Genomic DNA, 13,093 nt, shown 5'->3' on the forward strand with positions numbered 1-13,093 from the left:
GTTTTTCACATGTCTCTCAAGCTCAGTGTTTGTCTGGACTCACTCCTGTAACAGTGCGAAACACAGGTAGTTTATATTTTCTTTCACATCAATGTTTTGGTCTCTCGACAGGTAGTGGGTTCATACTAGTCTTTCTGTATGTAACGTTATTGATGCTCTTTGCTGCAAAGCAGAATAGCAGGGAAAGCCTGCGGTGTGCAAGTATTTCAAGTATTAACGTTACTCATGGTAGGAGGTCTGCGAGTGTAAATAAACTATCTTACACTAAGTTATGGTTATGAATATTAGGTTTTACTTCATTCAAAATATATGCGCTTTTAAAACAGCGTTGATGCCAGAGAGTCAAGACAACGAGTCAAAGACTGAATTCTGTAATGCATAAAAGATGAAACTGTTTGCAAATGAAAAGAAGAAACGTGTGTGTGTGTGTGTATAAACATATAAAACCAAGTTGCATTTGCAGACGAATGCTTCTAGGTCTTTTGTCAGATCTAATTTTACTTTATTGTATAGTTTATCACATTGACTTTGTACATGATCCACCACAATATGTCAACCAGAAATTTGTACAATACTATACCCCTAATTTTAAATAATATATCTATTGTTTTATTATTTAAAACCAAATTAACTTTTTTTTTTTTAAAAAAACAATTAACTTTCACATTTAATCCTCAGGTAAACTTCACAATGTCAAAGCCAGGAGAAGAGGAGAAGGTCTCTGAAATATCTCCCGTCTTATTCCTGGAATCCAGTGGACATTCAATGCGCTTCTATGTGAGACCCGGTCCAACTAAAACGCAGCTTTACCCTCTGATATCTAACGGAGGAGGCATTTTGTGTCGGAATCAAGAGCCTGGAGCCATTTTGCTGGTCGATCCGGGCGACGTGACCAGTGCGATGGCGAGCACTGGGCAAACATACATCTCTACGAAGTTCATCTTAGATTGTGCAGAGCAGAACCAGCAGTTGGATCGGGACGACTATGTGATCAGCGTGGGACCGTCTGTCCAGACGAGGATGGCTGCCCGTCACCAGGGCACTGGACGGCTGAATTACTCACTTGAAGACGACACCGCTATTGTGAAGTTCATGGAAAAGCGGCAGCATGAAGCCAAAGGCAACCTGGTTTGGAAAGAAATGGAGAAGCGGCGCGTGACCGACCACAGCTGGCAGTCCATGAAGGATCGGTTTCTAAAGCACCTTCAGCATAAGCTCACGGAGAAAAGCCCGAAGAAAAGTCCCTCTAAAAGAAAAGCTCTTTTATTTACTCAAAGCCCCTTATCGAAGAAGAAAGTGACTCAGACCTCAGAGCCCGAGGCTGATACTGATACCTTACTAAAGTCACCTCAAAAGTCCGTCGCTGTGTCGGATTCATCTGAAACACAAATCACCACCGACTGTCCAACTGTTAGGACCATCCCTCCTCCTTCTCCTGAGAGAGCCAGTTCTCCTCCAGAGGTGGCCAGCGAGTCTCCACATGACCGTCAGGACGAGTCCTGTGTCCCGGTCCAAGAACAAGAAACTCCAGGGCCTGAAATGTCCAGATGTCCTAGATTAGACGAAGATCGTGATGGACAAGACATTCCAGATGGTAGCATGTTCATTACATGGTTTTATTTATATACCTTGTTGTTTCTCAACAAGCTTTGTCCATAAACCTTCTTCATTTTACTTTACTTTAGGATCAAGTGAACATCCATCGCTCAACAAAACAAAACAAACAACCTGCAAAACCTCCACAGCTGATTCTAAGAAACTTGGGATTCTTGCAAAAGCTGCAAGAGAATTTGAGGACTCGGATGTGGTAAGATTGAACAATATAAACCCTGACTAGATATAGCTGATGGATCACTGACATGAAGCTCCTTCATTGTGCAGATATATTATTTAAAAATGATGTTAAAATTGGATTTGCCTATAATGAATGAATTTAGGTAGTTTGACATAGGATTTTATTATTATATCTTATATACAGTATTGGGCTAAAGTGATGTCCGGGGGGGATTTTTGTTTTTAATGATCATACATGTTTGATTGAATCATAAAAATATGAGGAAAATAGGAGTTAAATATGAGTTCTAAATATGAGGGAAGAACAAAACACTAAACTTGGTTATGGTATTTATCTGACAAAATAATTTTTTTAATAAACCTAACCTAACCTAACCTGTAATTTAAATCTACAGGTTTTACTATGCAAAAAAAACACAAAAAGCTCACAGGAAAAAGCATACATTGACTACAGCATAATCAGTGATTATTATTTTGTTGGTTCTGTTTTGTTTTTGCATACACAATTTCTTTGTATGACAGCTTGGGCAAAAATTATGTCCGCAGAATTTGTTATGTTTCATTGTGTTATCATAAATAAAACAATTGACTCCAAGCGACTAGGCAAAATCTTACAAAAATCTGTAATAATTATTACTAATCTTAATAATATTGGAATAAATTTTGAAAATGTCAAAAGTTCCCAGACCAGAAATCACTTTTGGAGACTACTTAGTGCTGTCAAATCGATTCCAACAGAAAGGTTTGTGTTTATATAATATATGTGTGTGTATTTACTGTATATACACACACACACACACATATACATGTATATATATATATATATATATATATATATATATATATCAAAAAAAGCATTTATATTATGTATTTTTTTACAATATCAGAAATATATATATATATATATAAGTAATGTAATGTGACCAACAAAGTCATGTGGTGCAACCAACATGCAGGAAAAAAATAATAATAAAAGTGGTAATTATGTTATATAGAGAGGACACCTGCAGACCCCTTGTGAATATTTGTCAATACGTTTCTAACAATATCAGATAATTTGAGCTTTTTATTAGGCAAAGTTAGTTCAAGCTGTAAAATGTCATGTGGTACAACCTCCTCTACTCCTCAAAAAGTAATTGATCCCTCAAGATATTTATGAAATAATTCCTGCTATAACAATATCAGAGAATTTGAGCTTTTTATTAGGCAAAGTTAGTTCAAGCTGTAAAATGTCATGTGGTGCAACCTCCTCTACTCCTCAAAAAGTAATTGATCCCTCAAGATATTTATGAAATAATTCTTGCTATTTGTAAAGAATTATATTTTTAAAACTCTTTTGAAAGTAATGGGTAAGATTTGTAAACTCACATATATTTGAAGTATAAGAAAATATTACTTTTTTTTTATCTTGATGTATGCACCACATGACATGAAACTGAATCTTTTCTTGAAAATAGTATGAAAGTGTTTAAAAACCATATGAAACAACCTGAATTGGCTTCAACAATTTCTTAGATCGTTTTAAACTAGATTTTTAAAAGAGGTTTCCATTACTTTATTATGGACTCTTTTGTGTTTTACTTCTCCACAATACATTTGTAAAAGGATAGTTTTCCAGTGTTTCAGCTAAGAAAACCTCAGTGGACAAATCTGTAATGGCTTAAATTATGTATTTGCGCAGATGGATGAAAGTGAAGAAGGCGAAGACCCATGTGAAGCCCCGATCATCGAGCCCTCAGACGCACAAGAAAGTTCAGCGTCGCCTGCAACATTTGCCAGGGAACCAGAAAGCCAAGCTGAGCACCACGAGGAAGCCCGACAGGATTCAGCAGCACCTGAGGAAGAAGAGCGTCCAGAACCCAGTTCCACAGCGTTCAACGCACACGCGTTCATGTTCGACTCCGAGTCACGGGAACCCAACCACAGCCAGGCCAGAGGAACGCCAGAGGACACTCTCTCCAGGCTCCTGGTGGACGTCAGGGAACAGGTCAAGACCTTGATGAGAGAGAGTAAGAAAGACCTGGTTGAGGTGACCAAGGCGCTGCTGAAAGCCAGTGGTGACCTTGCACGTGCTCGGGTGTATCTGATCGACGGGTACGAGCAGGAGATTCACGGGCCGCTCTGGACTCATCTGGATGACGAGGTCCTCCTGTTGGCTGATTCATATGAACTTGAGCAGCTGCAGTCGAAATTCGGAGAGGAGGAAGTGAGCAGGAGAAGAGCCTTCCTCACGGCTGGCAAAAACTGAGAGGATTTGCTGTTGCTTGGCTTAACCCAGTTACAATATCACACAGTTTTATATTCTCAGTTTGGTACAAGTTCAGTTTTATGTTGTAAAGTTCTTATGAGAATTTTTGCTTATAATTACTTTGTTATATATGTAAATTAAAGTATTTTCCTAACTGATTGTGCATAATTGTGTTGAACGCAATATTATCCAACAAGTTTAAAACACATTTACATACATACTTATACTTTCTACGTCTGTGGATCTTATATTCAATTAATTGTAATCTAAACAAATCTAAACCTAAAATATAATAGCTTTTTTGGATTATTGAAAAGATGTCGCAGCCTTGTTTCGGGCAAAAGTGTCATCGCTAGAGGGATTTTAGGGGCCCCTGGCTTTCGATGGGCGCTGTGATTTTGACAGAGGGTAAAACCAAATTCAATTGTATGTTTTGCACGTGGGCGATACATTTCCCAGTGTAGGTTTCACAATGGGTTCAAGTTGGCCACATGAAGTTGTCGGGTTTACCAACAGAAAGCTGCTTGGTTTGAAAGTGACTTCAGTGTGAGAGGTGCTTCATGCATCACTACTCTATTGCTAATAGACATTTAAATTTCCATAATGTGACTGCACCTTTATTACAGTTAAAAAACTTTTATATAAAAAGTGGGCGGCTTGTATATTGTCGCTAACTACCATACTCCTTAAAGTCATAATTCTCTTAAAATGTAATTCCTGAGGTAAATTGATCAAAACGCTGCTCGAGGCTGCTGATATGGTCACGTGACATCTGTTACTTTTCTCAGCGGTGCTCACGATGGATCAATCACAGTCCTTTGATTATTGGAAAGCAATTTCATATTTAATCAGTGGCAGAGCGGAACAAATTTTCATGTGTAGCATATGTCAGACACAGATGAATAGTAGATTTAACCCGACGTTTTTTTACGCACACAAATGTTTCCAGATAAGACAAATTACTTTTGAGGATTCGGCTTTTTTATATTTTTATAGCGCTCAAGCGTCCCCTGCAGGAATAAAACGGGGGAAAAAAAAGTTATTAGTCAACAACATTTGCCACCCAGTGGTCTATTTATGGATTTGATGATTCGCTTTCATCCATGTCTACGTATTTTGTCCTAAAACGCGCTCTATAGCAGTGAATCGTATGTGTTAAAGGAATTGGGCGGCACATTTACGTGCTAATAATCGCTTACCAAAAGACACTCAGTTTAATTCCTGCAGGGGGCTCTACATGGCTCACAATGCCTAATCCCACATTTAATCATATTCAAATCTCTGGATTTATTTTGTGTTATAGGAGGATTGTGTATACTAAATTGTATAGTTTTAATCTGTTGATTTCAAAGAGCGACTCTTGACGTCTAAATACAAATCCACCAACGCAATCGCTAAATGAGAATGTAAACATTTATAAACGTCTCTGATTGGTCCATCCAGAACAGCACTGAGTAACGTTACAAAAAGCACGTGTCATCAAACTTCTCATAACCGCAGCCCGGAAAATAATTTACATATAAATAACGACATGTTGAAACATCAATAGACACTGAATTGAAAATATAACGAGAAAAGATAAAATAAGAAAAACTATTATTTAAACCCTTCGCATCTGACCAATGAGAGACAAGGTTTGGGCCACAAGCCCCGCCCACTTTATCACACGTTCTTTCTGAGTGCCATCCCTCTGCTTATTGTATTTCTATGGTTAAAGGCAGCGACTGTAGACACATTTAAAGCGGAGAGTCTAATAACAAAATCTGCTGATCATAAATAAACACAACACACCAAGTCAGTGAGTACTGCAGGAGAAATTAAAGAAACCATAAGCGGTAATGTCGCTTTATTTGTGTATATCATATTTTACGTATTATCATAGCAGCTCTGGCTGTCATATGTGTTCGACACGGAGGCTGAAACACATTAAATATTGTTTTTATTGCACATATGTTGGGCATTTTAGACCCCCGACAGTCTTTAAATCATATGTATATTGGTTATAAACATATACACGATGTTGTTCATGCCATAAAGCCGTTATGTTAGCAAAATAGTGGTTAAAGAGAGAGAGTGTGTGTTTATATTGTGCAATGTTTGTGTGTGTTTGCTAAAACAACAGCATGCAAACATTGAACCTGCAGGATATTTTGGGTGTTTAAATGTAGTTTAAGCCTGTTGTCAAAATAATTTCTAGTTTACACTGCATTGTTCTGCATTGTATCTGTGTTGTTATTACTATACAGGAACACTGATTCTGCTAAAATATAAACAATAATCTATCAAAAATGAAGGCCTACCATACATATTTTTTGACTACGGTGTTTTGATTTGGACATATACTACGGTAGTGTCATGTAAATATCATGTTGCATAAGCATGTATAAGCATGTAGCACCTTATCTGATAAGTCACTGTACCATGGTACTTCTGCTGTACTGTAGTATATATATGAAATAATATGAAATGAGGTTTGTTTTTGTATGCAGTAATTGGTCTGTGTTTGTTTGTCAGATCAGTGATCTGTCTAGAGACAGAATGAGCTCAAAGGGTGGCACTGCCCTGTCCCGACGCAACTATCGCCTGGCATCCGACACAGACAAACCCAAAGTCACAGGTATTTCCCTTGTAAATAAGTTAAACAAGAAGATGTTCTTCATGTAGATGTGTTAATTATGTGTATTTTCCTCAGGTATTGTCAATGAGAAGTTATTGAGCGACTATCTGCACCATGTGTTTCCCGCCTCCAGTAAGCAGGGACCAGCATCAGCCGTGTACAGGTTAGTTCATTGACAAAGGGTTTTGGGGCTTTTGCCTTGAACTATATAGTATATAGTTGAACTATATCAAATTTTGTATTTAATTAATTAAAAATCGCGTATATATACATAGGTATTCAGTAATGTAATCACCAATCCAATCACCACAGTATGAAAGTAATGTAATCTGATTACTTTTGGATTCCTTCAAGGTCACATATGTAAATAAATAAAGTCAAGTAAAAAGCAATATTTAGGTGAATGATTGAAGGTGGCTCATGACTTGCATCAATAGAGATGCGAGGATCAGTTCTAACGTCAACCGAATTCACTGTTGATATTCCACCCACTCGAACCTACGATTTTCTCTGATTTAGATATCCACACTGAGAATGTTGATATGGTAACATATTACAGTGAAGTAGGCTGCTTTTAAATGAACATTTAAAGGGATACTCCACTTTTTTTTGGAAATTAGCATCTCTCTCAAAAAAATGACCAAAGAGTTTTGATATTTTTCCTATTTAAAACTTGACTCTTCTGTAGTTACATCGTACGTACATCGTAACGTACATTTTATGACTAAGACTGACGGAAAATGTAAAGTTGCGCATTATTACGCAGGAATGAGAGTATAGTTCCTAGCCATATCAGCCTAGAACTTTACATTTTCTGTCGGCCTTAGTACACGATGTAACTACACAAGAGTCATGTTTTATGACTAAGTGTAAATGTTTTAAATAGGAAAAATATCGAAACTCTTTGGTCATTTTTTTGGAGAGATGCTAATGGTCCTGTCCGATTCAATTATCTATGCTAAGCTATGCTAAAAGTGGTACCGCCAGACCCGGAGTTCGGCTGAATGGATTCGAAAACGGTAAAACTCAACTGTTTAACTCTGGGGGAGTTGTAAAATGAGCCTATTTCCAAAAAAAGTGGAGTATCCCTTTAAAGTAATAACATTTCTTTAATAACCTAAACTCAGCCCAAGCAAAGGCTGGATATAGGCTTCATGAGTCTTACTTTTCTTTCCTGAAAAGTAGCTAGGCTGCGTTAGTCAGTTACAGTGCAGTGCATCAGATTTCACTTATCACATAAAGATATTAAGAAGAGACTGACAGGACAATGACGCAGTGCACAACAGATCCCGAGGGTACCACCGCTCCATACACACAGAGTACGCATGAACGCAAATTGGAAAGTAAAAGTAAAAAGCGAAAAATTCCAAAAATTATTTCAATACCCAACTATATAATTGCGAGAGAACGCCAGATCATCATCTCATATTTCTTTTCATCACCATGTCCCTTTAGGGCAGGGGTGGGGAATGTTGGTCCTGGAGAGCCACTGTCCTGCAGAGTTTAGTTCCAACCCTAATCAAACACACTTGAACCAGTTAATCAATGTCTTCAGGATCACTAAGGCTAAACTCTGCAGGACAGTGGCTCTCCAGGACCAACGTTCCCCACCCCTGCTTTAGGGTCTCCGTAGAATGTAATTTCCTTTCCGAACGTAGTATTCGGCTTCGGGTACATCCCTAATATACATAATGAATGTTTACATGGGTTGATTACTTTGTTTGTCGCCCATGTATTTTCACTGTCGGCAGATTGTAGGTGGGCTTTTTCCCATTGACAGTGATTTATTTATTATTTGATGTCATATTTAGAATTGTATAGTCAATTATTGTTTTCATCCGCATGTTTTGAACCATTATTTTCGTGCAGGGGGTTGTAGGGTGAGAGACTAGAGGTGTGTGCACAATGGATTTTTCAATCCCGCTCCGGCAAGATTAAGTACCGCTCCTGCCCGCTTCCGATTTTAGCCCGCTCTCTCCCGAAATGTTCACGTTTTGTCCCGTTTCTGCCCGCAAAAGCCTGTAGGAAGAGGTCTACGCTACTTTTCACTCCCGATCTGGGTAGATTCTGTCTTGTTCTGATGTCTATAGGCTATTTTTTCCCATTTCCACACACACAACGTTTGAGATCTCCAGTTACAGACTTCTGCGTGCTGTAATTATTAGATAATTATATTTTTGCGGGAGTCATTTGCCATGAGTCATGTCTTTCTCCCGCTTCCCTCGTACATATCAATATTTTCCATCCCGCATCCGGACTCAACAATTCAAAACTTGTCCCGCGCCGCACTCTGCAGAACTCTGGGAGTGACTTTCTTATTCTAGAGAGCATCTGATTGGACAAACAGTGCAGTGCAGGATGAGTCATCAGTTTATTTGATCTGTTTTTTTTTTTGGGGGGGGGGGCTAAACATAACAAATCATGAAGAGATAAAGTCTGATGCATTAGTTGTTTGAGTGGATGTTGCTGGTGTCTTGTGCCGTTGGCTCGGGCCTGTGCTCACCTCCAGCCAGTGTCTGATTACTGGTGCTGATCTATACATAGAGCATGATGGGACATGAGAGACAGCTGACATTCGCAGAGGGCTGAAGGCGGCTTGTGAAAAGGGTGGATGTGTTTACATAGGATCTCTAATTGTGGAATTTATGTCAGGCGCCATGATGGGAATCTGTCACCACTGTGTAAAGTCATGTAATAGTAGACTTGACTTTATCCACATATATTTAGCTTAGATGAAATTTGAGATGTTTTGGTCTGGGTGATCACGCCCACTGCCAATTTACCCAATATTGTTTTGACACCCTGGGTTGCCTGATGGTGGAAAACACAAAGTATTGCAGCCATAAAAGCCAACCAATGACCTGAGTCAGAGATCGCAGATTCTTCCCGACCTAGAGATCCTCAGCATCCATCTAAGGGTGCTTTCACACCGGCAGTTTAGTTTGAAACGAGGCCCGGTTCGCATGAAAAATTGGTAATGTGAAAGTTGTCATGCGGACCCTTGAGCGCACCGGGGTACTGAACCCATGACTATCTGTAGGAGGTGCTCTGAGTTCGGTTGTGCTGTTGTGAGATTCCCGTGAATGTGAAGGCAACTGACTAAAGTAGAAGTAAAGTAACCTGTGCATGCATTTGGGAGTACTGGGAACAAAAAGCTCCATGACTAGAGGCTTATTAAAACACATTTAAATCAACTCATCAACTTACAGTGTAAGGCTCGTCGCCTTCAATTGTCAGTTGCGCTCGTTCCTGTTGCTTGTCCTCAATCTGCCTACAATCTGTGAGCGTCGAGTCTGAGGAGAAACAACTCTGTCCAATATTTTATTTTTTTGGACTGCAATACCCATTTCAACCACTAGCTGTCAATATTACATACTGCACCCTTAAAGGAGAACTCCGGTCAATTTTAAAGTCCGCGTGAACCGGAAGTTGCAAACGACTTTTCTCCAGTGTTGTGACGTATTTCCCAGTGAAAAGGAATATTGAACAGAGGGCAGGGTTTTACTCTAGCGCTCCTCCTCTCCATCTCTCGCTCATAACAGACTAACGGTTTGAGGGGAGTGGTTAAGCGTTTCCCAACCCAAGTCCTCAAACCTACGTCATCAGGGAAGGTCCTCCAATGCAGAGGGGAGGGGCATTTTCAGATTTTGATTAAAGAAAACGAAGCCAAACATTTTTTTTGTGTGGATTGACTTGCATGGATGAATTGTTCACCACAAAACGATCAATTTAGGCAAACAAAGTAAATATGGTCAATTTTGATTTCATGTGGACTTTAACATTTTTTTGTACATGTGGAGTGCTGTCAGTACAGAGAACAACGACAAAAATCGGTGTTGCCTACACCATGTTATCCTCTTTTTAAAATTTGCACCCTGTTGACTTCAATGGGGCAAGTTTTAAACCTGCTTTTAGCCTCTTAACATCCTTGATGTGTCATTACAAGTGCACACCCAATATGAGTGATTCCTTCAGAGTGAACACGGTGAATCAGACTGCAGTAGATGTGAAAGATATGAATAAAAGTGATGTTAATTCGGTCAGCACACATACCTGTATTTATTTCCTGTTTTCGGTCGAAGTCCACAGTAGTCGATTGTCGAGTTCTCCACTGTTGCTTAGTTAACTATGATCACACGCGTGAACTCGACAATGCCCCATTTAAGTCAATAGGGTGCAAATTTTAAAAAGAGGATAACACGGTGTAGGCAACACCGATTTTTGTTGTTGTTTTCTGTACTGACAGCACTCCAAATTTACCAAAAAATGAGCTCAATGTTAAAATTGACCGGAGTTCTCCTTTAAGGGTATGTTTACTAAAAAAGTTTTTCTTTGCGTTTTTCGCACGAAGACGACAAAAAAAGACCTCGATCTGGAAACCGGTTTTCAAAAGTTTATATTTTCAGACCCATTTGCAAACTCAGTTGTCATGTAAATGAACGACCAAAACGCATGTAAACAGTGTCGTGTAAACGGCCCTTTAGTCTGTTGCTATGTCATAGCTAGTGTGTTTTGGGTAGTTGCTTGGGCGCTGAGCTGTTTCTAAGGTGATTTGTTCAAAATTTTAGCAGGTTGACATGCTTTTGAACTAGAAATAGAGCAGGATTTTTTATTTAACATTTAAATCTTTCTTTGTATAATGTTTTCCATATTTAAATCCCTTATATTCATTTTCACTTCATTCACTTTTATTATACTTTAATAGACGTATTAATAGTATGTAACCTGACAACCCGTCATGTCTCTTCCATGTAGGAAAACCCTGACGTTCCAGGATCTTGGAGCTCATCTGGAGAAGCTGCTGGCTGAAGATAATGTCGCTGAGGATGGCAAAGGTCAAACAACCACTTACACGTACACTCTTAACTTATTTTTTGTTTATTTATATTTTTTGTGATTTATTTATTTATTCGATTGATTGCAGAGATGTTTTTTAGCCATGTTTTCATTGATTTGCTGAATTATTTTTCTCTTTTTGTATGCAGATCAGATAGAAGGCTGCCTTGGACCTTCAACTGTTGTATTGGATCACAGCAGTGGGTTTGAAGGGCTGTTATTTGTTGACGATGACCTTTTGGGGGTGAGAAATTGATTGGAGCATATATATATAGAAATATATATCCATATATATATATTTAAACATATTGCACAAATTAGCTGGCAAGTAAAACTTCAAATTCAAGTCAGATTAAAGCGCCCCTATCAGGCTTTTTTGGATATGACCTTTCAAGTAGCTTGTAATATAGCTGTTTGTGAGATGCACAAGGTCTGCAAAGTTTCAAAGATAAATGAAGTTATTGTTTCTCAAAAAGAATATCCGCCTAAAACGAGTCGTCAGTAATTTCAGTCCTACCTAATTTTTTGTCTATGGTCTTCATCTACTCTGACCCACCCTCAAACACTGTAGTTGTAGCTGAGGCATGGAAGAGTTTGGTTTGTGTTGTTGATATGTTAGAAGGCGCTGTTTTTTGAGCTGCAAAAGCAAATCCACATTATATGCACTTGCAAAGGATGAGGACTCGCGGTCAGATTGGTACGGTAACCCTAAAACACTAAATCTGACGCCATCGTTACTGTTCATATAGTAGACCAATCACAACAGACTGGACAATCTGACCAATCAGAGCGGAGTAGACCAATCACAACAGACTGGACAATCTGACCAATCAGAGGAGAGTAGACCAATCACAACAGACTGGACAATCTGACCAATCAGAGCAGAGTAGACCAATCACAACAGACTGGGCAATCTGACCAATTAAAGCAGAGTAGACCAATATAAACAGACTGTCCATCTGACCGATCAGAGCAGAGTAGACCAATCACAACAGACCAGAAATTAGGAGCCCTTAAAATAGCATAATAGGTGCACTTTAAATTCACTTCGAGTCAGTTCACTATTAAATTGGTTTGATGGTGAAAATTGTATGCACAGTAACACCAGGAATATGTATTATAGACATGTTGCTTACTGGTAAATGTGTTCAGTTTTGTTCTTCCTCTCTTTCTGGATTGAAGGTCATCGGCCACAGTAACTTCAGCTCCATCAGAGCCACCACATGTGTTTACAAAGGTAACATTTCAATAACAAAAATGTACCAATTCCATGCTATTCTTAAAGTACCTTGGTGTAAATGTAAATTTAAATTTAGCTGCAAACAGCAATTAAACGGGCCAACATGGCTGGGAGCATCAGACCAACTGCAACAACAAGCAATTAAAGATATTTTAAGATGATTTTAGGCAAAATAGCTGAAAAATAATAAATGCAGTCACTAGTAATTTGATTTAATGGTTTATCATTTCCGACCAATAGGTGACGCTGTGACCAATTTGATGTGGTGATAATGACACATGCAAAGTTTGGTGTCAGCATGCCAAAGCATTGTAGAAATACAGCCTCAAAGTCATTTTGGTATCATGCCTCAACTTTG

The 13,093-nt window shown here is 38.7% G+C and overlaps 2 protein-coding genes across 2 annotated transcripts in view; both read left to right on the forward strand.

Moving 5' to 3' along the window:
- On the forward strand, window positions 1-4,201 carry terf2ip (telomeric repeat binding factor 2, interacting protein). The gene is made up of 4 exons (XM_084117662.1): window positions 1-66; window positions 679-1,594; window positions 1,686-1,807; window positions 3,476-4,201. The coding sequence occupies exons 2-4, from the start codon at window positions 691-693 to the stop codon at window positions 4,040-4,042; spliced, it is 1,593 nt and encodes a 530-aa protein (XP_083973788.1). The 5' UTR covers window positions 1-66; window positions 679-690; the 3' UTR covers window positions 4,043-4,201.
- A 1,547-nt stretch (window positions 4,202-5,748) lies between these two features.
- Window positions 5,749-13,093, forward strand: part of rnf123 (ring finger protein 123) — a 154,622-nt gene continuing 147,277 nt past the window's right edge. Inside the window, exons 1-6 of the mRNA XM_084118076.1 lie at window positions 5,749-5,877; window positions 6,557-6,659; window positions 6,735-6,822; window positions 11,415-11,494; window positions 11,645-11,739; window positions 12,678-12,732. Of these exons, the coding sequence (XP_083974202.1) occupies window positions 6,581-6,659; window positions 6,735-6,822; window positions 11,415-11,494; window positions 11,645-11,739; window positions 12,678-12,732 (397 nt within the window). The 5' untranslated portion in view covers window positions 5,749-5,877; window positions 6,557-6,580. The remainder of the gene's footprint in view (window positions 5,878-6,556; window positions 6,660-6,734; window positions 6,823-11,414; window positions 11,495-11,644; window positions 11,740-12,677; window positions 12,733-13,093) is intronic.

The sequence above is a fragment of the Abramis brama genome, assembly GCF_963993115.1.
Source record: "Abramis brama genome assembly, chromosome: 6".
NCBI lineage: Eukaryota > Metazoa > Chordata > Actinopteri > Cypriniformes > Leuciscidae > Abramis > Abramis brama.